The sequence below is a fragment of the Geotrypetes seraphini genome, chromosome 1 (assembly GCF_902459505.1).
Source record: "Geotrypetes seraphini chromosome 1, aGeoSer1.1, whole genome shotgun sequence".
Classification (NCBI taxonomy): domain Eukaryota; kingdom Metazoa; phylum Chordata; class Amphibia; order Gymnophiona; family Dermophiidae; genus Geotrypetes; species Geotrypetes seraphini.
Window position 1 is genome coordinate 431841150 of NC_047084.1, and position 26870 is coordinate 431868019.

Consider the following 26870-nt stretch of genomic DNA (forward strand, 5'->3'; position numbering starts at 1 on the left):
CAGTCTGTGGAGAGAATCTTGTGTGGCTTTGTTTCAGGTGCTGGTCGCTATATTCCAGGCTCAGGTACAGACACTGCAACTGTAGGAGGAAGCGACCCATTCACAGGTACTGTTTCCATTTTCTTCCTTTGCCCCTTCTCCCCAAGAAATTCACTAGGCATTATCTAACAGTGCCTGTGATCAGGGTTCTACAACTTGGAACCTGACATGAAAACTAGTTTCAAAAACGCAAATTCTTTATCCATATCAGATGGTCCAGACAAGTGGATAATGTACTCCTGCCAGCAGATGGAGTTGGAGAATAAAAGCTCAGAGTTTCTTTCACTTTATAGGGGGCTGATACTGCCTTATGTTCATGAGTATTTCTCTGCCTCCAGGTGGTGGTGCAGTAACATTGCTAGGCCCCAGAGCAGTGGTTTTTGGGCTGTCCTCTTCTGATAGTATAGGGAGAAGAGAGAGAAACTCAAAACAAGAAGAAACAAAAAAATATAAGCAAATAACCAGTTGCTACCTATCAAGACTTTGACAATGATAATTACACATACACCTATGCTGGAACTATAATTTCTTCCCTTTCTAATAAGTTTTACTGGTCTGGTTCAAAGAAGACATATTTAACTTCCGCTAATGTAATTAAACATTTTAGAGGGAAAATTTTAAGATTAAACTAGCTCCAAGTGCCAAAGCTCTAGATTTTAGTTGAAGAAATTGTTTCATATTTAGATACATTTGGAAATGGAAGTAGAAGGGACACTGGGAAACAGCGATCACAACATGATCCGCTTCGACCTGAACGCAGGGGCGAAACATCGGTCCAGAACGACGGCCACAGCACTGAACTGCCGGAAAGGGAATTACGAAGGGATGAGACTCATGGTAGGGAAGAAGATTAAGAAGAGGATAAGCACTGTAAAAACGCTTGAGCAAGCTTGGTCCCTTTTTAAGGACATAGTCACCGAGGTGCAAAATCTATATATCAACAAAGGATCCAAGAGGAAAAAGAACAAGGAACCGGCGTGGCTCACTATGGAGGTGAAGGAAGTGATCAGCGACAAGAAATCTTCATTTAAGGAATGGAAAAAGTCAGGAACTGCCGAAAACTGGAATAAGCACAAACAATATCAACGCAGGTGCCATAAGGCGGTAAAAGGGGCCAAAAGAGGCTACGAGGAAAAAATAGCCAAGGAGGTAAAAAACTTCAGGTCGTTTTTTCGATATATCAAGGGGAAATGACCCGCAAAGGAAGTGGTGGGACCGTTGGATGACCATGGAATAAAGAGCATGCTAAAGGAGGACAAAGCAATCGCCGACAAACTGAACACATTTTTTGCGTCTGTATTTACCGAAGAGGATATACATAGCATACCGGAACCCATCAGGCTATATGCTGGAAACGAAGATGGGGAAACTGATAGGGTTGACGGTCAGTCTAGAAGAGGTATGCAGGCAGATCGATAAATCCCCGGGACCGGATGGCATCCATCCGAGGGTCATCAAGGGACTGAAAGGGACTATAGCTGAACTGCTTCAACTAATAGCCAACCTGTTGATCAAATCGGGAAAGATTCCAGAAGACTGGAAGGTGGTGAATGTTACGCTGATCTTCAAACAAGGTTCTAGAGGAGATCAGGAAACTACAGACCGGCGAGTCTGACCTTGGTACCGGGAAAGATGGTAGAGGCGCTGATAAAGGACTGCATCATTGATAACCTTGACGGACACGGTCTGAGGACCATCCAGCACGGTTTCAGCAAAGCAGATTTGTTTGACAAACTTGCTGCACTTCTTCAAGGGAGTAAACAGGCAGATAGACAAGGGCAACCCAGTCGACATAGTATATCTGGATTTTCAGAAGGCGTTCGACAAGGTTCCACATGAACGACTACTTCAGAAAATTGTGAGCCTTGGAATCGAGGGTGAAATACTCACGTGGATTTAAAACTGGCTGGATCATAAGAAACAGAGAGGGGGGGGTAAATGGGCAATACTCGGACTGGAAGAGAGGGGGATAAATGGACAATACTCAGACTGGAAGAGCATCACCAGTAGTGTTCTGCAGGGCTCGGTGCTTGGACCCGTGCTCTTCAACATCTTTATAAACGATCTGAACATTGGTACAATGAGTGAGGTGATTAAATTTGTGGACGATACAAAGTTATTCAGAGTAGTGAAGACACAGGGGGATTGCAAAGACCTGAAACGTGACATAATCAAGCTCGCGAATTGGGCATCGACATGGCAAATGAGGTTCAACGTGGATAAGTGTAAAGTGATGCATGTCGATAACAAAAATCTCATGCACGAATACAGGATGTCCAGGGCGGTACTTGGAGAGATCTCCCAGGAAAGAGACTTGGGAGTTCTGATCGACAAGTCGATGAAGCTGTATGCACAATGCACGGTGGCAGTGAAAAGGGCGAACAGAATGCTAGGAATGATAAAGGGGATCACGAACAGATCGGAGAAGGTTATCGTGCTGCTGTACCGGGCCATGAGGAAAGCAAATGGGATACAGCACTGCCGGGGTACAAGTTCTATCGCCAGGATAGGTCAGGACAGAAAGGAGGTGGAATAGCACTATACATAAAAGAAAGCATACAATCGACCGAAAGAATAGACACAGCAGAGACGACCAACAAGCTGGAATCGCTATGGGTTAAAATACCGGGAAGGAAAGGGCCTGAAATAAAGATGGGCCTGTACTATCGTCCACCCGGGCAAACTGGAGATATCGATGAAGAAATGGAAGCTGAGATGAAGCGAAAATGCAAAAGCGGTAACACTGTTATTATGGGAGACTTCAACTATCCCGGGATAGACTGGAGTCTTGGAAGGTCAAGATGCGCTAGGGAGACAGAATTCCTGGAGGCTACACAAGATTGCTTCATGGAGCAGCTTGTTAGAGAACTGACAAGAGGAAATGCCACTCTGGATCTAATCCTAAATGGGTTAAGGGGACCTGCAAAGGAAGTGGAAGTAGTGGGACCGTTGGGAAACAGCGATCATAATATGATCAAGTTCAAGGTTGAGGTAGGAATACCGAAAGGAAAGAGAACCATAGCGACAACTTTTAACTTCAGGAAAGGAAACTACAAAGCAATGAGGGGAATGGTAAAGAAGAAACTTAGGAACATTTCCCAAAAATGGCAAACGGTGGAACATGCCTGGTCTTTTTTCAAGGACACAGTGAGTGAGGTACAAAATCTGTATATCCCCAGATTCAGAAAGGGGTGCAAAAAGAGTCGAACAAAAGACCCGGCGTGGATAACTAATATAGTGAAGGAAACGATAGGCAATAAGAAAAATTCATTCAGAAAATGGAAAAAGGACAAAACCGAGGGGAACTGGAAAGAGTACAGGAAGTATCAAAAAGAATGTCACCGTGTGGTTCGAAAAGCCAAAAGAGTATGAAGAGAAGCTAGCCAGGGAAGCACGAAATTTCAAACCATTCTTTAGATATGTTAAAGGGAAGCAGCCAGCTAGGGAGGAGGTGGGACCGCTGGATGACGGTGACAGGAAGGGAGTGGTGAAGGAGGAGAAAGAGGTCGCGGAAAGACTTAACATGTTTCGTTTATATTTACAAACTAAGATACAACCAACATACTGGAACCTGAGCAATTCTTCAATGGAAATCAAGCAGAAAAATTAACATCCATGGAAGTGAGCCTTGAAGATGTGCGCAGGCAGATAGAAAAACTAAAAACTGACAAATCCCCGGGTCTGGACGGAATCCATCCAAGAGTTCTGAAGGAATTAAAGGAGGAGATAGCGGAACTACTGCAGCAAATTTGCAACCTATCCCTGAAAACAGGCATGATCCCGGAGGATTGGAAGATAGCCAATGTTACGCCCATCTTTAAAAAGGGATCAAGAGGTGACCTGGGAAACTACAGACCGGTGAGTCTGACCTCAGTTCCGGGGAAAATGGCGGAAGCACTGATAAAAGAAAACATCGATGAACATTTTGAAACGAACTTTTGATAACCAGCCAACATGGTTTCTGCAGGGGGAAATCGTGCCTAACTAACTTATTGCACTTCTTCGAAGGAATTAACAAACTGATGATCAGAGGAGACCCCATAGACATCATATACCTAGATTTCAAAAAAGCCTTTGACAAGGTGCCTCATTGGAGAAACTGGGTCTCTTTTCCCTGGAGAAGAGGAGACTTAGAGGGGATATGATAGAGACTTACAAGATCATGAAAGGCATAGAGTAGAGAGGAACAGATTCTTCAAACTTTCAAAAAATAAAAGAACAAGAGGGCATTCGGAAAAGTTGAAAGGGGACAGATTCAAAACAAATGCTAGGAAGTTCTTCTTTACCCAACGTATGGTGGACACCTAGAATGTGCTTCCAGAGGAAGTAATAGGGCAGAGTATGGTACTGGACTTTAAGAAAGGATTGGACAATTTCCTGCTGGAAAAGGGGATAGAAGGGTATAGATAGAGGATAGAGGGTATAGATCCTGGACCTGTTGGGCCGACGCATGAGCAGGCTGCTGGGCGCGATGGACCTCAGGTCTGACCCAGCGGAGGCATAAGCAAGTTCTTATGGTGCGCCCTCACTTGGAGTACTGCGCTCTGCACTGGTCACCATACATGAAGGACATAGTACTACTTGAAAGGGTCCGGAGAAGAGTGACTAAAATGGTTAAGGGGATGGAGGAGTTGCCATACAGTGAGAGACTGGAGAAACTGGGCCTCTTCTCCCTTGAAAAGAGGAGACTGAGATGGGACATGATCAAAACATTCATAATACTGAAGGGAATAGACTTAGCAGATAAAGACAGATTGTTCACCCTCTCCAAGGTAGGGAGAACGAGAGGGCACTCTCTAAAGTTGAAAGGGGATAGATTCCGTACAAACATAAGAAAGTTCTTCTTCACCAAGGGAGTGGTAAAAAAACTGGAATGCTTTTCCGGAGTCTGTTATAGGGGATTCAAGACAAGTTCCTGCTAAACTGAAATGTATGCAGGTGAGGCTGGACTCATTTAGAGCACTGGTCTTTGATCTGGGGGTCACTGCGTGAGCGGACTGCAGGGCACGATGGACCACTGGTCTGACCCAGCAGTGGCAATTCTTATGTTTTTATGAAATACCTGTAACTTCCCTGCACAAAACAGGAAACCCTTTTTTTTTTTTAAGTAATTTTTTAAAACATTAATTTTCTTAAGCTCTGATGAAAAGGAGACCAGAAGAGTGTCACGCAAAGATATATCATCTTGGGAAGATTCCAAAAAGCTGTTAAATTCTCCAATTTGTTGATATTTGCAGATGCTACTTCAGGCACCTTAGAATATTTCAATTTAAATTTTAGTAAGCTTCCATCTAAATTCTAAATAAAACTTTTTGTGGGGTAAAGGACCTCTGCAACCAAAGAATGCAGACATTGGTGTTCAATCTGCTAGTCTATTTGGTTCCTTTGTCATTCATTGGTCTTCAAAAACCCCAAATGATTTTTATCATTTTCAAGTGCTGCTAGTACAAAAGTGAGGAAAACTCACAAGAGACGTGCTGCTTCTTCACGACAATGCTGTTTAAGGTCTTCAACATGAAAGATCGCTGTCTGGTAGATGCATTCCTATATCAGCCCCCAGATCTGGTAGTCAGCTGGGTTTAGGTCTGGTGAATTCGCAGGCCAGAGGTCTTGACCAATGAAGTTTGGGATTTCACGATGTAGCAGTGCTACGGTGTTCTTTTCCCAATGTGCTGTGGCATTATCCTGTTGGAAGATAAAGAAGTCTCCTGAGATGCGACGGATTGCTAGCAACAGCTTCTGCATCAAGAGGATATCCCACTAGTATGCCCTGTTGATATTAACCCCAGGATCGATGAACAGATCTGTGAATCTGCATTTCGAGATTGTGACTGACCATAACTGGCTGAAGGTTGGGCGAGTCTGTAGTAGGCGTTTGGCACTAACCTTACGCTTCAGTGTTGTTGAAGGCATGGACATTCTGTGTGTAAGTCGGTGGAGCTACTGTAAATATCTTTTCATCTATAAACTAGATGAATCTGATGCTGTGCTCCGGGTACTTGGTCAAAAGCTGCTTGCACCGTTTCAGACACGTGTCTTTGTTGTGTAAAGTTAACTCTTAGACACAACACTTAAGACACTTTAATTTTAGATTGTCATGAATTATCCTAACTACAGTTGTCTTGATTTTATTCCTGCATCTCTTGCTATTTAGCAAGTTAATTGTGTTTGCGGTGCATTCTCCTGGCTCTCAGTACAAGATCGCATACAACGGCAATGTGCTTTTGTGTGCAAATTGAGCACAGTCATCCACTGCCTGGCCTATAATCCACAGCGCCCATTGCTCGGATCTTGCGTAGTAGCACATCGAGGCCATTTTTGTTCCAACCTTCTGGGAAACTCTTTCAACAATTGTCGACTTCTATAACCTTTTAGCAGTACCAAGTTCTTTTATCAAAATTCGGTCTTCTGCAGTGAAAACCATTTTGATACAGAGACTGTGTACAAACTATTGTCTGCTGCACATATCCCATAGCAACAATTAATTGTCACAAGGTAGTGTTGTGGTGCAGTGGGAAATATTTACATTTTACTTTCATTCAGGACATGACGCATTAAATTTCTTAAGAATTTGTCAAACTTATGTGAAAGTTATGACAAAACATTTTGGTGTGGGTTTTTTTTAATTTTTTGCAGTTCACAGTGTAGATTAAAAACCAACTCCTATAACAGTTTTTACCTCGGTGCAATTAGTGCATACTATCAAAGTGTAGAAGGTAATCCCATTTCTGAACAGCCTCTAATTTGATTCATGAGAGGTTTGCTGTTGACAAAACCCTCTGTCAAATCTCTGCATGTTTCGTAATACCTCAACATTGTCCTCATCCAGCTGATAAAAACTCCTTTTGAGTCACTGGACTCATGTTAACTGAAATACCTGACCTATAAGATCTCATCTCATTTTGGTTCCAGTCATTTCAGCTTGTGGAGTCAGTGAACTTCAGGCCGTAGTAGTGGATCCACTTTACACAAAGTTTCATCAGAGCAGAGTACTTCTCCCCATACATCCTAAGTTCCTTCCTAAGGTGGTATTGGAGTTCCATCTTAATCAACATTTTTATCCAAAACTTCATGCCTATCCTAGTGAAAATACACTGCACACCTTGGACTGCAAGCAAGCCTTAGCCTTCTATTTGGAGCGGACCAAAATCCATAGACGGTCTACCTTAACTTTTGAGGGGGGTTTTTTGCACCCAAACAGAATAGCTGCAGCCATTGATAAATGCACTATATCCAGTTGGCTAGCAGACTGCATCTCCTTTACTTATGTCCAGGCTGGGCTGAGAGGGATGTCACAGCCTAGTGTTGGAGCCATGGCTGAGTTTGTATCTTACTTGAGATTGGCTTCATTGAGGAGATTTGTTGGATTGGATACACTAATTTTATATACTGCCTTGTACCATTATTTTAAGGTGGTTTACAATATAAATAGTCATTTATATTAAATATATATAGTAGTTACATACATTACTATTTTAAAAAAATTATTCCTGCCTGACGTAGGTGAAAAGGTTCAGATCCCAATACTGCCTCATACACATACTCTGTCATCTCTGGTACCGATGCATCGGGGGGGCATCTCATTAGAAAGAAAAGAACACACATGCAGTTGCATGGCTAAAGAAATGTCCCGTTTATTCAGAGTATTGCATACATATTTATAGCATTTTACATGGGTCAGTTTTTTCAGCATATGACTGTAGGAAAGACCATATTTGGTAACAAGATACATAAAAGCAACTAGAAAGAGGTAGCAAACATAAGGGGGGGGGGAATAGTGGAAAGTTTCCATTATAGCATATAATACTGTCTTGTCTAAGGTCTAGCAATGTTTCTTATCTAAGTCCTGACTCAGCTATAGAACAGAATGTAAGACACAGAGCTCAGAACAGAAAAGGAAAAGACCTTGTTGCCTCTTGACAAACAAGAACTGTTTCAGCAGTTCCTTTGTTTTATATGCTACACAAGCAGGAATAGAAAAACTTACAAAGAATATATGTGCCCCTTCAGTAGGTGCGCAGCTCCTCAGTTCAGTAAGCCAGCAAAGAAGCCAACCAGGGGGAGGTGGGTGGGTTCTGAGAATATCTGCCTGCTGTCCCTGGATAACATTTGTTATGGTAAGTAACTGTACTTTATCCCAGGACAAGCAGGCAGCATATTTTCACATGTGGGTGACTTCCAAGCTAACCAGAATGGGATGGTGAGAATGTTGGCCTTTTAGGAAAATAAATTTTTTAATACAGTTTGGTCAAAGCCCATCCCATCTGATAAAAGATTCCAGACAGTAATGTGATGTGAAGGTATGAATCAAGGATTAGGTAGCAGCTCTGCAGATTTCATCAATAGGAGTAGAGCGGAGATAAGCTACTGGAGCTGCCATAGCTCGAACTTTATGGGCTGTGAACAGACTTTCCAGTTGCAGCCCAGCCTGAGCATAACAGAATGATATGCAGGAAGCCCACCAGTTGGAAATCATTCTCTTAGAAACAGGATGGCCCAACTTGTAAGGATCAAAAGAGACGAATAGGTGTGGAGATGATCTGTGTGATTTAGTCTTTTGCAAGTAGTAAGCTAATGCTCGTTTACAGTCGAGAGTATGAAGAGCTGTTCTCCAGGATGAGAATGAGGTTTGGAGAAAAATAATGGAAGAACAATCGATTGATTGAGATTCAGTGGCGAACTTAGGTAAGAACTTTGGATGAGAGCGAAGAACTACCTTGTCATGGTGGAACACTGTAAATGGTGGATTGGCTTCCAATGCTTGAAGTTCACTCACTCTTCTGGCAGAAGTGAGAGAGATGAGACAACTTTCCAAGTAAGATATTTGAGATGAGCCGTAGACATTGGTTCAAATTGAAGCTTCATTAACTTAGCAAGAACCACATTAAGATCCCATACCACTGGAGGCAGCTTGAGAGGTGGTTTGACATTGAAAAATCCTTTCATAAATCTGGAAATGAGAAGATGAACAGTAAGAGATTTACCATTCACTGGCTGATGAAAGGCAGTGATAACACTCAGATGGACTCTAATACAGTGGTACTCGTACGCGGGACGCCTGTTGAGGGTACACGGGCTGGCCACCTCCTGGGATCTCTCTCTGCCCCACCCTTCTGAAACCGCTGATTCCTCCTTGCCCCACTCCCGAAGCCGACCGTGCCACCTGACACGCTCCATTCCCACACATACACCCAGGCCACAACAGGGACGGGCCAGGCACCTGGCTGGCTCAGAACCTTCTCTCCGATGTGAGAATTGACATCGGGGGAAGGCCTGTGTGCTGTCCATCTGGCCCATCCCTGTTACTTCGGCGGGGTGTATGTGAGAATGGAGTGTCGGGTGGCAGGGTCGGCTTTGGGGGTGGGGTAGGGAAGAATCTGTGGCAGTGGCTTCAATGGGGTCCAGGCAGGGAAAGAGGAAGAAAAAGTTAGAGGGGAAATGAAGTGTGTTGGGTGGCAGGGTCAGCTTCAGGGGTGGGATGGGGAGGCAGGGAAAGAGGAAGAAAAAGTTCGACTCATGGAGAGATGTTGGTTGGGGAATGGAATGAGGTCTGGAGGAGAGGAAGCATGCAGGACGCAGAAATAAATATTGGATGCACAGTCAGAAGGAAATGCAACTAGAGACTCATAAAATCACCAGACAACAAAGGTAGGAAAAATGATTTTATTTTCAGTTTAGTGATCAAAATGTGTCAAGTTTGAGAATTTATATCTGCTGTCTGTATTTTGCACTATATTTTTCTATAGTTGTTACTGAGGTGACATTGCATATTTTAAAGTCATCTGCCTTGACCTCTTTGAACCCCCCCCGAATATAAATGATAAGTAACATTTTCTCTGCGTACAGTGCACTTTGTATTTTTTAAAATTTTGTGGTTACCATTATATATTAATAAGATATTGTATGTATATGAAAAATGGATGGAAGAAATTACATTATAATTAGTACTGTTATTATGGGGGTGGGGTCAGGGGCAGAGTTGGGAGGTCAGGGGTACTCAGTTATTTGTTAGGCTTAGGGGGTACCATGACAATGACTCTTGTGATGAGGTCATAGAAAAGGTTTATTTTTGACAATTATTTTGTGAGAATTGTTGTGTGAGCAGTACTATATGAATGACTGTAGAGAACTGCTTCAGTGTTGGCTAACATTTCACTAGGTCATTTGCAGTGATCTGTGGGTATTTTGCAGATTGGATCAGTTTAGAAAATCTATAACAGATATTTCCAGAGCTCTCCCTTGACTTAAGCAATTCTATTAACTTATGTTTCAGAGATGCAAAGAAATCGTGGAGAGTTGATGTCCAAGATGAAGGTTTTATTCATTCAAACAAATAATCCACATAAAAATGTTTATTTGTTTGAATAAAGCCTTCATCTTGGACATCGACTCTCCACGATTTCTTTGCTTCTATGATATTCTTCTTTGTGGAGGGACCAGGGTCAATTTTCTTATTACTTTTATTAACTTATGTTTCTACGTGAATTTGAAAATTGGCATTATAAGTATCTGGAAGTGTTTTAAAGGGGTTTTGGTTTTAATTTTTTGTAATAACCTTCATCTGTTTTATTAAATTAAAAAAAAAAGAAAGAAAGGAATTCATTTGCAATGTTTAAGTGATTGTAAAGAAGCCTATAGTTGAAAGTAGACAGAACAATCACCACAGGTACATTAGGTTAGATTGTGAGCTCACAGGGACAGATCGAGGTGGAAGAAGATATCTTCTTTTTCAAAGGTCCCACGGCTACAAGAGGGCATCCATGGAAACTCAGGGGAGGTAAGCTGCATGGTGACACCAGAAAGTACTTTTTCACCGAGAGAGTGGTGGATCGCTGGAATGGCCTTCCACTTCAGGTGATTGAGGCCAGCAGCGTGCCCGATTTTAAGACAAAATGGGATCGACATGTGGGTTCTCTTCACAGAGAAAGGTAGGGGAGGGTCATTGAGGTGGGCAGACTGGATGGGCCGTGGCCCTTATCTGCCGTCTATTTCTATGTTTCTATGATGAAGAAAATGCTTGAATGTAAACCGCTTTGAATTTGGTTGTAAAACTACAAAAAGGCGGTATACAAGTCTCAATCCCTTTCCCAACCTAAGATGTTAGAAGGGTAAGTTTTAAGTCAAGTTTCAAGTTTGTTTGTTTTTTTTAAATTTTTAAATGTATTATAATACCCTTTTTGAGTAGCAATTATGCTTTCCATTTTATAAATGTGACACAACGAATTCCACCAGAAGGTATAATTTAATCTACTGCAGTTTTTCCAATTACTTGTGATATTTTGAATGGCGACCCCTGTCATAATCAATAAAAGTTTATTGTTTGTTTGATGAAATCTGACTCCTTGTTATCATGTACCAAATAGAATTGTATCATATGATAATGCTACATGATTCTCTAATAAACAATTAATTTGGGACCAAATTGATTTCCAAAAGGCCATGATAAAGGGACAATAGAATAATAAATGATCTAGAGTCCCTACTTCAAGTTTACAATGCCAGCATCTATTAGACTTAGAGCTGTCTAACTTTTGTAATCTAACTGGGGTCCAAAATGCTTTATGCAACAAAAAGAACCAAGTTTGTCTCATAGATGCAGACACTGTACACCTCATCCTCCAAGACCAAATTTGTGGCCATTGAGATGCAGAAATTTGATGCTTAATCTCAATGCTCCAAATGTCTCTGAGGCCAATCTGTTTTTTTATTTATAAATCCTGTTATCAATTTATACCACTGTGCGGCTTGGTGTCCCAAGAAGTCCACCTGAAAGCATAAGAATTCCAGACTATTATAATAAATTTAAAAAGATCTGGGGGCTATTGACAACTTATTGTAATGAATAGACACCATTTTCCAGTGAAAGTATATTTGCAAATGGGGGGAGGAGGGTGGTTTATAGTTTACTGTGGGTTTAATCAAAAGAAAAAGAATATTTATATTGTATATTTTTTATTAAATGTTAAAGGAATGGGGGGCGGGAAGGGAATAATTTATATATTTGATGTTATATTAGAAAGAAATTCAAGTGATGTATTTAATTTCAAATGTTTTATTATTTGTACACTTGATGTAAGATTAAAAATGAATAAAGAATTAAAAAAAAAAAATTTTAATTTTTTTTTTTTCAACTGCTATCTCCGGATCAGACCTTAGGTCCATCAAGTCCGGTGATCGCTCACGTGGAGGCCCATCCAGGTGTAACCTGGCGAAAACTTAGTCACCCATATCCTTCTATGCATAAGGATTTCATTGATCGCTTGCTTAATCAGAATTCGAAGCGATAATAAAATTACAAAATTTAGGGGATAACAAAATAAATGACTAAGTCTTGCAAAACATATTATAAACTAACATTACAAACATTAAAACACAAGGAAAGATAGGGAAAGGAAATACAAGTTATTTGATAGTAAATAAGACATTCAAAGGAAAAAACCAAAAGGAAGGGAAAGATCAGTGTACTTCCGAGAAGCTATAAAATGCAGTTGAAATAATGCCATTAGACGAGCTTACTAATTATCAAATGCGTCCAGTACTCATTCTACTGTAAAATCATTTTCACTGGATTACTTGAAAGTCTAACATGTCGATCAACTTCTTGGAACTTTGTTTAAAAGTAGTTGTAAGGAATCTTCTGGAATGATGGTCTTTTGCATGTGCCATATTCACTTTTTGTTATTATTTTAAGACGCTTAAAACCTGCAAAAATAAATTTTGCTTAAAATTGCAGAAATATGTCAAATTTTGTTCTGTGTAGTGCAGGGGTGCCAAAAAGGTCGATCGCGATTGACCAGTAGATCGCAAAGGCAATGCGAGTCGATCGCAGAGCCCATCCTGGGCTCCACGATAGACTCGCGTTGCCTTTGCGTTCTGTTCTCCCGGCTTCCCCAACACCAGGCCAGGTGCATACAAGTGCTGGGCCCACAGCCTTCCTCCCCGATGTCAATTCTGACCTGGAACTTCCTCTCCAATGTCAGAATTGACGTCAGGGAGGAAGGCTGTGGGCCTGGCTAAGGGGGCAGGGAGAGAGAAAGACAGAAAGAAAGGGGGGAGCAGGGTGAGAGAAAGAAAGAAAGGGGGGCAGGGCGAGAGAAAAAGAAAGAGAGAAGGTGGGGGAATTTTGGGTGGATAGTAATGCCTTATACTGAAGAGTACCAGTATGACAGTTTATGTTTTGAGGTGGGGATTTGGCTATCAGGTGTATTGGTTGTATTGTTGTTTGCTGTTTTTGCTGCCATTGTTACCTTCGGTACTGTGTAATCTATCTCAGAGGAGGATTTTGAACTTTTCATATTAACGTATTGCTGCAGGAGTTTCCTTTCACTGCCTATCTGCAGGGTTTAATTACAATGGCTCTGTTCAGAGCCTTACATCTGGGTACTGAGAGCCTGCCTGCCTGCCTGCTAGATGAATCAGATGATTGCTGTCATTAACGGCAGCTGCCTTTATAAAATCAACAGCCTCAACGGCGTGCAGCCGTTCGGCGTGCCATCAAAGGCATGTGCGCCTTCGAAGCGACTGGAAGAAATGACAATAAGATAAGATTCTTATATGTATTACATAGTTACTGGGGCTTGTTTTTATACAGTAAGTATAGAGCAGGGATCTCAAAGTCCCTCCTTGAGGGCCGCAATCCAGTCGGATTTTCAGAATTTCCACAATGAATCTGCATGAGATCTATGTGCATACACTGCTTTCAATGCATATTCATTGGGGAAATCCTGAAAACCCGACTGGATTGCGGCCCTCAAGGAGGGACTTTGAGATCCCTGGTATAGAGGATAGGGTGACTGCCTAACAGTGGTGAAATGGCTAAAATAGTAAATTTTTGGTGAACTTAGTTTTAGACTTTTAGATTGTTTTAGATTTTTAGCTCTTTTTAATGAATTGTTTATTAATTGTTCCCACAGTACTAGCACCATGGCACTTTTTAGAAATGGTTTGATTATATTATTACTTTTTTATTTAATTAGTTTTAGGAATTGGCCAGCTGTTATGTCATATCCTTCTATTCCTGCACTATATACAATGACCCGATCTGCTAAAATAAGGCCATCAACGATTTCACATCGTTATTTATATGATTGTACCGAATTGGGCCCATTTTACATACCAGTTTTGCCTGTTTCCTGCAGACCAAATAAGTCTTACACTAAAAAACGAGTATTTAAAAATTTGACTTATTCTAGCTATACTATAGTTGACCCCCCCCTAGCTATCAAAAGTTTTGTTGCTCGTATTTAAATATACAATCTATGATAAATAAGTCCCAGCTGATTAATGACTGGTTGAAAGATTCTAATATTGATTTTGTTTTATTTACGGAAACATGGTTGACGTCAGATAGTGACATTATTATTTCGAGAATGCTTACCACCAGGTTTTAAAATTATATCTTTGGCTCGAGTTTGGGGAAGAGGTGGAGGACTAGCTATTATTTTAAGAGAGTTATTAAATTTTATTGTTTTAAATTCAAAATCTACTGTTTTAAATTCAAAATCTAGAAGTTTTATCTTGTAAATTAACTTCTAATTATTTAACTGAAGCTTTAATAATCACTCTGTTCTATATTCCTCCTAGAAAATGGAGTTTAGCAAAGGACATCTTTTTATGAGTTTCTACTCATAAATTCAATAGTAGGTTCTTATAACTTATTAATTGGTGATATTAACATTCATCTTGAACAGGTAGATCAAACCGACATTTAAATAATTTTGGTCATTTATTTTTTCATTAGGTTATTTTAAAGCAACCCCAGTCAAGATTCGCCAAAAAGGCCACCAGTTAGATTTGATTACTTTTTCTTTCAAAGTACTAGTCAATCCTAAGATTTGTTGGAAGCAAGCTAAATGGTCTAACTCTTTATTGTCAGATCATCGATTATGTGATTTTGAATTTGATTGGTAAAAAAAGGTCCAATCAAAAATTAAAGGAAATAAAAGAATTAAGAAATTTCAAGCTAGCAGCTAGGCTTGATTAACCTGGTTGAATTTTGGTCTCATTATGATATACTCCTAAATCAAGATAGTGATATTGAATATGAAGATTCTTGGACTGATACTAGTACCCATATTTTAAATGAAATGGCCCCTATTAAATTGAGTAGAAAGAGACATAGAAATTTGGATGGGTGATATGATATAGACCTGCTATTGGTAAAAAGGGAACTCAGAAAATTGGAAAGACAGTGGTTAAAATCGGGAATTATGGAATATAGATTAGCTTGGAAGACAAAATTAAAAGAATATAAAAATTTGATTAAAGAGAAACGTACTACTTTGCTCAAAAGATCAGCAACTCATCAACTAATAGTACTCTTTTAAAACTGGTTAACGACCCCTATGATATAGAGGTGTTTATTGGTTCTACTGAAGAATCTTCCCTCTCTGCTGATGTTTTGGCTGACTTCTTCAATACGAAAATAAAAAAACTGAGAACTTCTTTAGTAGCTCCTGTTAACAATCATCTGTATTTCCCAGTTTTTCAGTGTTTAGTGGACCCTAGAGTTGACATGTATTGGAATAATTTTACAGCCTTCAATTGGCAAACCTTTTGTAAGTTTTATACTAAGTATGTCAATTCATATTGTAGGCTTGATAGCTTTCCCCCGAATGTCATGAAAGTTGCCCCTGTCACTTTTAAAGCTAAACTGTTTAATTGGGTTGACTTTTTTATTATCTAACGGGACTTTCCCAGAGGAATTGGGTCAGATTTTGATTACACCGATTATCAAAAACTCTAAAGAATCTGCTACCTTGGCTTCCAACTATAGACTCATTGCTAGTATTCTTTTGTTTACTAAACTGCTGGAGGGTCTGGTTAACTCAGAACTAACTACTTATTTGGATAAGTTTAATATAATACAGGATAACCAGTCTGAGTTTCGGTCAGGTTTCAGTACAGAAACTGTCAAAGGCCTCTTTGTTGGATTATCTTCATACGTTGTTTAGTCAAGGTACAAGTGCTTTGATTCTGGAGTTAGATCTGAGCAGCGCTTTTGACCTGGTGGATTATACTATTCTTATTGACTGCTTGGAATCCATTGGTATTTTGGGAAATGTTTTAAACTGGTTTCAAGGATTTCTGGGTAACGGATCGTACCAGGTGTTCAAGGATTAAAGTCTTTCTTACCGTCGGAAAAATCTTATGTGGGGTTCCACAAGGTTTGCCTCTATCCCCCACTTTGCTTCACTGGGAAACTTTTTGCATAATTTAAATCTTAGATTTTATATTTATGCGGATGATATTACCATAGTCATCCTGTTAACTTGCTTGACAGTCGAGATCACAAATTTTTTAGCGACTATTCTGAATCAGATTGAACTTTGGATGATTGCTTTTAAATTGAAACTAAATCCAGAAAAAACTAAAATTTTTCTTGCAACTCCTAATGATAAAATCAAATAAACATTGATACATTTGAACGGTCTCGACTATACTATAGAACAGTCTATAAAAATATTGGGAGTGACTATAGATAGACATCTTACTTTGGAACAGCATACTGATCTATTAATGAAGAAATGCTTTTCAGTGCTTTGGAAACTTCGTACCATTAAGAAATACTTTGATGAAGCTTCATTCCGTCTGTTAGTGCAGTCATCTGTTTCAAGTATTCTTGACTATTGTAATATTATCTATCTGGGTGCCTATAAAAAATTTTTTAGAAAATTGAGAGTGGTTCAGAACACTAGTTCGATTGATTTTGGTTTGAAAAAATGGGAGCATATTACGCCATATTATCAGAAACTTCATTGGTTGCCAATTGAGGCCAGAGTTTTGTTTAAGTTTGCTTGCATTTGTTATAAATCGATCTTTGGCTTGTCACCTGGCTACCTTCTTTCCCATTTTTCTTTGAACCACTCAAAATAAGTCCACACGTAGAGTTTGTTTGTTTACATTTCCTTCTGTTAAATTGTGTTGTTCTAAAAGATTTCTTGAGAGAACTCTGTCTTTTCAGGCTGCTAAATTGAATAGTGGATTTGGAAAAACTATGCTAGGAGCTTCCTCCTATCTTGATTTTAGAAAATTATTGAAGACCCAATTATTTGATAAATTTGTATCCTAATTGTATTCTGTCGTCTTTTTAAAATTTTATGCATTTCTTATGTTTTATTATCTGATGTATTTCCATTTTAAATTGTATTCTTCATTGTATGATCAGTTTTTATTTGTTGTGAACCGCCTAGAGCCATACCTGGTTAGGCGGTATATAAAAAATAAAATTATTATTAAAAAAAAAAGAAAGGGGAGAGGGCAGAGAGAGAGAGAGAAAGAAAGGGGAGTGGGCAGGGAGAGAGAAATATTGGATTTACAGTCAAAAGAAGGAAGTACAACCAGAGACTCATGAAATCACCAGACAGCAAAGGTAGGAAAAATGATTTTATTTTAAATTTAGTTATCAAAATGTGTCCGAATTCATATCTGCTGTCTATATTTTGCACTATGGCCCTCTTTTACCAAACTGCAATAGTAAGTTTTCAGCGTCGGGAGCAGCGCGGAGCATTCAGCGCAGCTCCCTGTGCTAAAAACCACTATTGCAGTTTAGTAAAAGGGGGGGGAGTATATTTATCTATTTTTGTATAGTTGTTACTGAGGTGACATTGCATATTTTAAAGTCATCTGCCTTGACCTCTTTGAAAAAAACCCCGAATATAAATGATAACATTTTCTCTACGTACAGTGTGCTTTGTATTTTTAAAAAATTGTATTGTTGGTAGATCATTTTGACTTGGTCATTTTAAAAGTAGCTTGCAAACCAAAAAAAGTGTGGTCACCCCTGATGTAGTGGTTTTGTCATCTTTAAACTTAGGGATTCATTAAAACATACATTTTGACCAAAAGCATCTAATTTTTGCACAAAACTATATATTTGAAATGTACTCCCATGAACTTTATTTTTTTTATTAGGATTTATTAACTGCTTTTTTATGAAGAGATTTATCCAAAGCGATTTACAATATATTAAATAATAATTGGGTACTCAAGTATTTTTCCCTATCTGGTCAACAGTCTTATTACTCTTTCATAATATGGGCTAGCCATTATTGAGTTCAGGAGTGTCTTAATGGTATGGAGCCTGATCCCAATATTATAAAATCGTGGTCTACCATACTGAGTTTTTCTATATTAATATAGAGATTATAATATATTGCATCCTCTTTATGGCATCTTAAATGTTACATCTGTAAATTTTGAGAATTGTGCAATTAGATATAAATTGAGATAAATATACTATCGGCTACCCCTCTGCCATCACAAAAAAAATTGAAATGTACTTCCTTCTCCTTCCCACCCCCTCATCTGATCACATTCATCTTCCAGTGCTTAAATTTCAACTGTAGGATAGGGAATTCAGTAAGTCACATAACATGCTTGATACAATAATTGGGATTAAATGTGTTTTTCATAGTTGGAAATATGTGCATTATACATGTAAGATTTGTTTGCCTATTCTGAAAAGATGGACTCCACCTTAACTGGAATGGAATCAGACTGCTGGTGCTAACATTTAAAAAGGAGATAGTGCAGTTTTTAAAATGGAGGAGGAGAAAAGCAGACAGTCACCTAGGAGCAGATGGTTCAGTGTGAAGTATCCTTGAAGGATACTATTGAATCTGGATATTTAGGGGGTTTCAATAATGGTGAAAGAAAGCCAGGAGTGCTTAAGAGGGAAGGTAGAGTAAAGGACTCAAATTATTCCTGTCATCTCAGCAGCCTGTAGATACAAGGAAAAAACACAATTTGAAGTGTGTCTATACCAGTGGTCTCAAACACGCGGCCCGGGGGCCACATGCAGCCCGCCAGGTACTATTTTGAGGCCCTCAGTATGTCTATCATAATCACAAAAGTCAAATAAAACAGTTTCTTGATCAAATGTCTCTTTAGCTACAAGTTACAATATAATTATTAAGACTTAGACAAAAGGAAAGATTTATAAACTATAAAGAGTTTTACCTCATACAAAATTGTCAATTCTTTAATAAGACATGAACTATTTTTTTCAGAGGCCCTCCAAGTACCTACAAATCCAAAATGTGGCCCTACAAAGGGTTTGAGTTTGAGACCACTGGTCTATACAAATGCTAAAAGCCTAAAAAATAAGAGAGTTAAAAGTATATAGCACTGAATAACATTGTGATTATAATAGGCATCTGAGACCTGGTGGAAGGAGGACAATCAGTGGGACACTGTTACCTGGATACAAATTATATTGCAAGGATAGATTAGATCAAATTGAAGGAGGTTTACGCTATATGTTAAAGCAGCAATTGAATCAAACAAACATTCTGCATGACATAGATAGTCGTGTGGAATCCACATGGATAGAAATTCCATGTGTTGAAGGGAAGGAGTATACAGGTAGGGCTAAACTGCCATCCCCCGGGACAGAATGAGCAGAGAGATGAAGAAATGTTTTCAGAGATTAGGAAAGCTGGCAAATTAGACAACCATATAATAATTGGTGATTTCAATTATACTAATGTTGACTAGATAAATGTTACATCAGGGAGTGCTAGGGATGTGAAATTCCTAGATGTCATAAATGACTGTTTCTTGGAGCAACTAGTCCAGGAATCGACAAGAAGAGAAGCTGGTTTTAGATTTGGTCCTTAGTGGAATGTAGGGCATAGTAACTGGAGGGAGGTAACTTTGTTGGGTCCACTGGGAAACAGTGATCCTAACGTGATCAAATTTGAGCTATCTGGAGTGATGTTGCTAAAGAAATCTACTGTATCTACTTAATTTTCAAAAGGGCAACTACGATAAAATGAGGAAAATGGTTAAAAAGAAGCTAAAAGGAACAGTGGCAAAGTTTAGGACTGTAAACCAGACATGGACTTTATTTAAAACTGTGATCGTGGAAGCTCTGACAAGATCTATTCCATGTACTAGTAAAGATGGAAAAGAAGAAATAAGAACTGGCATGGCTAAAAGGTGAAGTGAAAGAGGCTATTAGATTAAAAAAAAATCCTTTAAAGAATGAAAAAAATTCAAATGAAGAAAATAAGAGACATAAGCACTAGCAAGTTACCGTATTTTTCGCTCCATAAGACGCACCCTAGATTTAGAGAAGAAAAACAAGAAAAAAACCATTCTGAACCAAATTCTCCCTGCTAGGCTTTGTACCCTGTCCCCCCCCCCTCTGGTGGTCTAGTGGTAGACTGGGACAGGGCAGCCAGGCAGGCAGACCTAGTGGCCTAGTGATAGGCAGGCTGGCCTTGTGGCAGGCAGGCTGGCCTAATGGCAGGCAGGCAGGCAGGCCCCATACCCCCCACGTACCCTAAATCATCCCCCCATACCCCTCCCCAGTACCTTAAATCATCTCCCCATCCCCTCTACATATCCCCAGTACCTTTTTTAATCATACACCCGTGTACCTTTTAAAAATCCCTTCCTAGATGGCTGTCTTGGTATTTTAAACATCTCCCCACCCCACCCCCGATATCTTTTTTAAATCCCTCCCTAGACAACTTTTTTTTGTATTTTAAACATCCCCCTCAGTACCTTTTTAAAATCCATCCCTTGACAGCTGTCTTGCTATTTTAAATATCCCCCCGGTACCTTTTTAAAATCCCTCCCTCCCTAGACAGCTGTCTTGCTATTTTAAATATTCCCCTTCCTCCCCCACAGTACCTTTTAAAGTCCCTTCCATGCTCGCTAGCTAGCTGTCTCCTCTTCTTATTTCCCAGCTAGCTGCACAGAAGTCAGAAGAGCACGGCGGTCAGGAGCAAAGCTTTCTGCGTTCCCGCTTGGGCCCGCGCTGTTTTCTGAATGGCTGTGATCAGTTCTCGCAAGTCCTGCGAGAACTGATCACAGCCATACAGAAAACAGTGTGGGCTCAAGCAGGAGCGCAGAAAACTTTGCTCCTGACTGCCGCGCTCTTCTGACCTCTGTGCTGCTGGCTGGGAAATAAGAAGAGGAGACAGCTAGGGAGGGAGAGATCACGTTAGACCACCGGGTAATTTGTAAGCAGGCGGGTGGAGTTTTACAAAGGTGTGACAGATGGCGGTGGGCATGCAGGGGGGTGGGGTGTTTTACAGAGGAGTAGCGGGCGTGCGGTGGGGCAGCGGGCGGGGTGTTTTAAAAAGGTTTGGTGGTGGGAGGGGTGTTTTTTAAACGGTATGGGGGGTGATTTTATTTTTTTTGTACCTTCACTACATAAGACACTGAGGTTTCCACCCACTTTTGGGTGGAATAAAAGTGCATCTTATGGAGCAAAAAATATGGTAGATGCAAAGCATTGATAAAGAAAGCTAAAAATGAATATGAAATTAAACTTGCTAAAGAGGAAAAACTCAGTCACAATTTTTTTTTAGCTACATTAGAAGCAGAAAGCCTGTGAGGGAATTCTTGGGACTGTTTGGATGATCAAGAAGCAAAAGGGGACGCTCAGGGGAAGATAAGTCCATAGAGAGACAATGAATTCTTTGCTTCCGTCTTTACAGAAGAAGATGTAAGAGATCTACCTGAACCGGAAATTATTTTCAAGGGTCAAGATGCAGATGAACTGAAAGATCTCGGTGAACCTAGAAGACATATTAAGCCAAATTGGCAAGTTAAAGAGCGATAAACCACCTGGGCTGGATGGTATACATCCCAGGGTACTAAAAAAACTCCAACATGAAATTGCTGACCTGCTGTTCGTGATCTGTAACTTGTCGCTAAAATCGTCTGTAGTATCTGAAGATTGGAGGGTGGCCAATATTACACTGATTTTTAAAAAGAGTTCCAGGGAAGATCTCCGAAATTAGACTGGAAAACCTGACTTCAGTGCCTGGCAAAATAGTAGAAATAATTATTTAAAAAAATAAAATTATGGAACATGTAGACAAACAATTTAATGGGATAGAGTCAGCATGGATTCAGCCAAGTCTTGCCTCACCAATTTGTTTGACTTCTTTGAAGGTGTGAATAAACATGCAGAAAAAGGTGAGCCAGTTGATATAGATTTTCAGAAAGCTTTTTACAAAGTTCCTCATGAGAGACTCCTGAGAAAATTAAAGAATCATGAGGTAGAAGGCAGTGTTCAGTTGGAATTGGTTATCGAATGGAAAACAGAGTTAAATAGTCATTTTTCTCAATGGAGAAGGGTAAATAGTGGAGTGCCACAGGGATCTTTTCTGGGACCAATGCCATTTAACTGGAAATTGGACTGAGTGAGGTGATTAAATTTACAGATGACACTAAACTGTTCAAAGTTGTTGAAATGCATGCATACTGTGAAAAATTGCAGGCAGACCTTAGAAAATTGGAAGACTGGGCGTCCAAATGGCAGATGAAATTTAATATGATGCACTTTAGGAAGAATAACCCAAATCATAAGTACTAGATGCTAGAGTCCACCTTGGGGTTCAGCACCCAAGAAAAAGATCTGGGTGTCATTATAGACAATATGCTAAAACCTTCCTCCCAATGTGCAGTGTCATCCAAAAATGCAAACGAGATGCTTGAAATTATTAAAGGGATGGTTAACAAGACTAAGGGCTAGATTCACTAAGCAAACCGATTGTGTACCGATCGGTTTGCGAGCCCTTTGCGACCAAATTTCCCTCCAACCTCATTCACTAACACCTGTAGCGATCTGATCCTGACCCTTCTATGCAAATTAGCAAAGCCCCATGCAAAATAGCCAAGCGATTGATTCACTAACAATTGCTTGGCTATTTTGAATCAGGTTTTACTATTAGCAGACCTGATTGCTGCAGACCTGTCGGTAACTGAGTTACCGACAGGTCTGTAGGTTTTTTGACAGACCTGCCTGTCTTTTTTTTATTCATTTTTTTCCATGGCACAGATATTTTGTGTGTATTACACACGCAAAATATCTGCCTCATAAAAGACAAGCAGGCCTGTCAAAAAAATGTACACACACGAACGTGCCCCTCCTTGAAGAAAACATGCCCCCCAAGCAGGAGGATGCCAACTCCCTCCTGCCATAAGTGCTTAAACCCCCCCCCCAAAAAAAAAGTAAAAATCACATTGCCGATGCTGCAGCACGGCCCACCGACCCCCCCCCCCCCCCCAGCACCAAAAAGTTGGGAGCAGGAGAGTTGCTCAGTCCCTCCTGTTCCATAGGCCTCCCACCACCCCAGGTCCAACCGGCTGGCCTGCCTGCACCCACCTTCCTCCCTGTACCTTTAAAATAGTTGGGAGCAGGCCAATCTTTGGGAACAGGAGGAAAGTGCTCTTGCTCCACTGGCTGCCACCCAATAGCGGCCTTAGGCCCTGCCCCGGCGCATCATCTGATGCATGGGAAGGGGCCTAAGGCATTGTTTGGCTGAGGCACCTCGGGCTCCTCCCTGGGAGGAGCCTGAGGTGCCACAGTCAATCAATGCCTTAGGCCCCTCCCTGTACATCAGATGTTGCAACGAGGCCTAAGGCCGTTATTGGGCAGCGGTCGGAGAAGCAGGAGCGGGAGGACTTCCCTCCTGCTCCCGAAGATTGGCCTAGGAGCAGGAGGGTCCTGGCACCCCTCCTTCTCCCAACCGTTCAAGAGGTATGCGGGATGGGTAGGCTGGGTCCGACCTGGGGTGGGTGAGGCGGTGGGGCCAGTGGGCTGGTCGTGGGTGATGCGGTGGGAGGGGGTGTCGGGCAGGGCCGATGTGTTGGGCCGGTGGATGGGGCAAGCCCTGATCTCTCCTGCCTGCCCTCCTCTGTCCCGATCTCTCCTGCCTGCTCGCCAGATTCTACTGGCGTTGCTTGTAATTCCGACAAAATGTTGTAAATCCGTGGTCAGATCGGATCCTAATTTAGTTGATGTGAACTGCCTAGAACTCTTTGGATATGGCGGTATACAAGAACTTAATAATAATAATAATACTGCTCTCTGCCGCCATTCCCCACAGTACAGGCCCGCTTTAAAACCACGGGTTTGCATTGCAAGGAACGGCAGCAGAGAGCATGAGAGTCCGGCGAGCAGGCAAGAGAGATCAGGGCAGGCAGGAGAGATCAGAGCTGAGCCCTGATAGCAGTGACGGAAAGCTGCTTCTCTTGTCACTACTGTCAGGGTGTGCACATTTGCAATCCCTGCTCTCAAATGGCGGTGTTCCTCCGATCGCCCCCATTTGAATATGACTGGTGAATCACTCGGACCTGCCTGTTCTGATTCGGGCAGGTTAGTGAATCTAGCCCCAAGAATGTTATAATGCCTCTATCGCTTCATGGTGCGACCTCAAATTGAGTGTTTTGTTCAATTTCTGATTGTCTTAGAAAAGATATATCAGAATTAGACAAGGTTCAAAGAAAAGCGACCAAGATGATAAAAGGGATGGAACTCTCATATAAGGAAAGACTGAAGAAGTTAAGGCTCTAAAGAGATGGCTAAGGGGAGATATGATTGACGTCTACAAAATTCTGATTGGTGTAGAATGAGTACAAGTGGATTGGGGTTTTTTTTTTGGTTTTTTTTACTCCATCAAAAATTACAGACTAGGGGACACTTGATGAAGTTACAGGGAGATACTTTTATAACCAATAGGAGGAAATATTTTTTCATTCAGAGAATAGTTAAAGCTCTAGAATGCATTGCTAGAAGATGTGGTAAGAGCAGTTTAATGTAGCTGGTTTTAAAAACAGATTTGGACGAGTTCCTGGAGGAAAAGTCCATAGTCTTTTGAGACAGATATGGGAGAAGCCACTGCTTGCCTTGGATTGTAGCATGGAATGTTGCTACTATTTGGGTTTTTGCCAGGTACTTGTGACCTGAATTGGCCACCGTGAAGATGGTATGCTGGGCTAGATAGCCCATTGATCTGATCAAATAATGCTTTTCTTCTTATGTCTTTGAATTTGTATGAAATATTGTATTATATGTATATACTGGTTAATTAATTTCTCCTATTTACTGTACTATTTTGTCTGTTTTATTTATTTCTTAGGGAGAAATGCTTATCGATCGGCCTCAGCTGATGTGAATATTTATTTTCCCAAGAAGGAGGCTGTCACTTTTGACCAGGCTAATCCAGCACAAATATTAGGTGAGCACAGTTTTGTTTTTTTCTCACTCCTGCTCTGGAATTATCCTGAGCAAAGGGCTTTATTCCCCCGTAATTGATCATCTTCATCAGTGATAATTCAAGAATATGATGTTTAATGAACTATATTTAGAGATCTCCAATAGATTAAAGCAGTGATTATATTATATTACGTTTATGCTTATGTTCTGCAAATACCATATATACTCAACTATAAACCAAGATTTTGGGGCCAAAAAAAGGGCCAAAAAAGGGTTCTCAGTTTATATTTGAACCTCTTTTTTGGATGAAGGTGTTTTTATTCCTTCCCTCCAACAATGCTATTTTCCGCCCCTCCAGATGCCCAGCACTGCTATCTTCCACCCATGACCGGCATAGCTACCGTGTTTCCCCGAAAATAAGCCCTAGCATGATTTTTAAAGATGCTCCTAATATAAGCCCTACCCCCAAAATAAGCCCTAGTTAAGATGACCCCGCAACCCCTCTTGAATGTCCCTGACACTCCCCGACTCCATCCCTAGTTTAAAAAAAAAACAAAAAATCCAGGCTTCCATTATTTTTGGGTGCCCATACCCCTGTGCAGCAGAACCCCACCAACCCTCCCACCGTGAGACTGACACATTTCTGAAGCATCCAAATATAGTGGCGGTGGCATCGCTCTGAATGGGCGGCAGAGGGAAGGCCGCAAAACGGCCTGTTCAGAGCGCTGCCGCCACTGCTGTTTTTGGATGCCTCGGAGGTATGACAGTCTCATGGTGGGAGGGTTGGTGAGGTTCTACTGCACAGGGAGATGGGAGGGAGGGATAGAAAGATGCTGCACAAGGGTATAGGTGAGAGGGGAGGAAAGATGCTGCTCATGGTTAGGGGGAGAGGAAGGGAGAGATGATTGTTGTACATGAAAAAAATAAAGACATCCCCGAATATAAGCCCTAATGCGTTTTTGGACCCAAAATTACTATTTTTGGGAAAACACGGTATCTCTCCCCCTCACGATGACAGTAGTGCTGTCCTCACTGATGGCCTTTGCTGTCTCCTCCCCCTCCCCGTGTTGACCGGCACTCCTGTCTTCCCCCCCCCCATGCGTTGAACGGCATTCCTATCTACTACTCGCTCCCCCCTGCCTCAGACCAACATCGCACTTAACAGTCCCAATGCTCTGGAAACTGATGCTCTGTGCTGGGCAGAAGGGCTTTGACCATCTGCACATGCTCAAAGCCCGCTGGCTCCCACCCTCTCCAGGATTCTCGAAGGGAGTCCAGCAAGCCTTGAGCATGCGCAGACACTCAAGGCCCTTCACCAGCCCAGTACAGAGCATCGGTGTTGACTTCTGGAGCATTGGGTTGTAAGTGCAATGTCGGTCTGGGGCAGGGAAGAGTGGGTAGAGGAGGAGTGGGTAGAGGAGGATAGGAGTACCTAAGACAGTGGCCGCCTCCTGTACTTTTCTTTTGCCGCGGTCTCACCCCCTCTGAAGCAACTTCTGTTTCTGCTTGGATGGATTGCAGCAAAGGAACGGTGCAGGGGAGGCTACAGGCAGCAAGAGGAAGGAGATGGTGGAACATGGATGGTGGGAAGGGGAAGAGATGGTTGCACATGGTGGTGGAATGGTGGGAAAGGGAGGAGTTGGAAATATAGATTTGAGATGGAAGCAGAAAAATGGAAGAAAACTGAACATGAAAATCAGTACCAAAGAAGGATGTAGTGCAAAAACTGAAGGAGAGGAAAGAAACAGCAAATGTATAAGGAAGCCTTGCAAACAGAATTAAGAGCACAGATGGAACAAGATGACCAGAAAAATAAAATCGCCAGATAATAAATGTAGGAAAATGCTTATGTTCAATTTAGTGATTGAAA

At 41.0% G+C, this 26870-nt stretch overlaps 1 protein-coding gene across 1 annotated transcript in view; it reads left to right on the forward strand.

The window, feature by feature from the left end:
- Positions 1 to 26870, forward strand: part of PLAA (phospholipase A2 activating protein) — a 152192-nt gene that overhangs the window by 87786 nt on the left and 37536 nt on the right. The window contains exons 11-12 of the mRNA XM_033919326.1: positions 38 to 106; positions 24924 to 25022. Coding sequence (XP_033775217.1) covers positions 38 to 106; positions 24924 to 25022 — 168 coding nt within the window. The remainder of the gene's footprint in view (positions 1 to 37; positions 107 to 24923; positions 25023 to 26870) is intronic.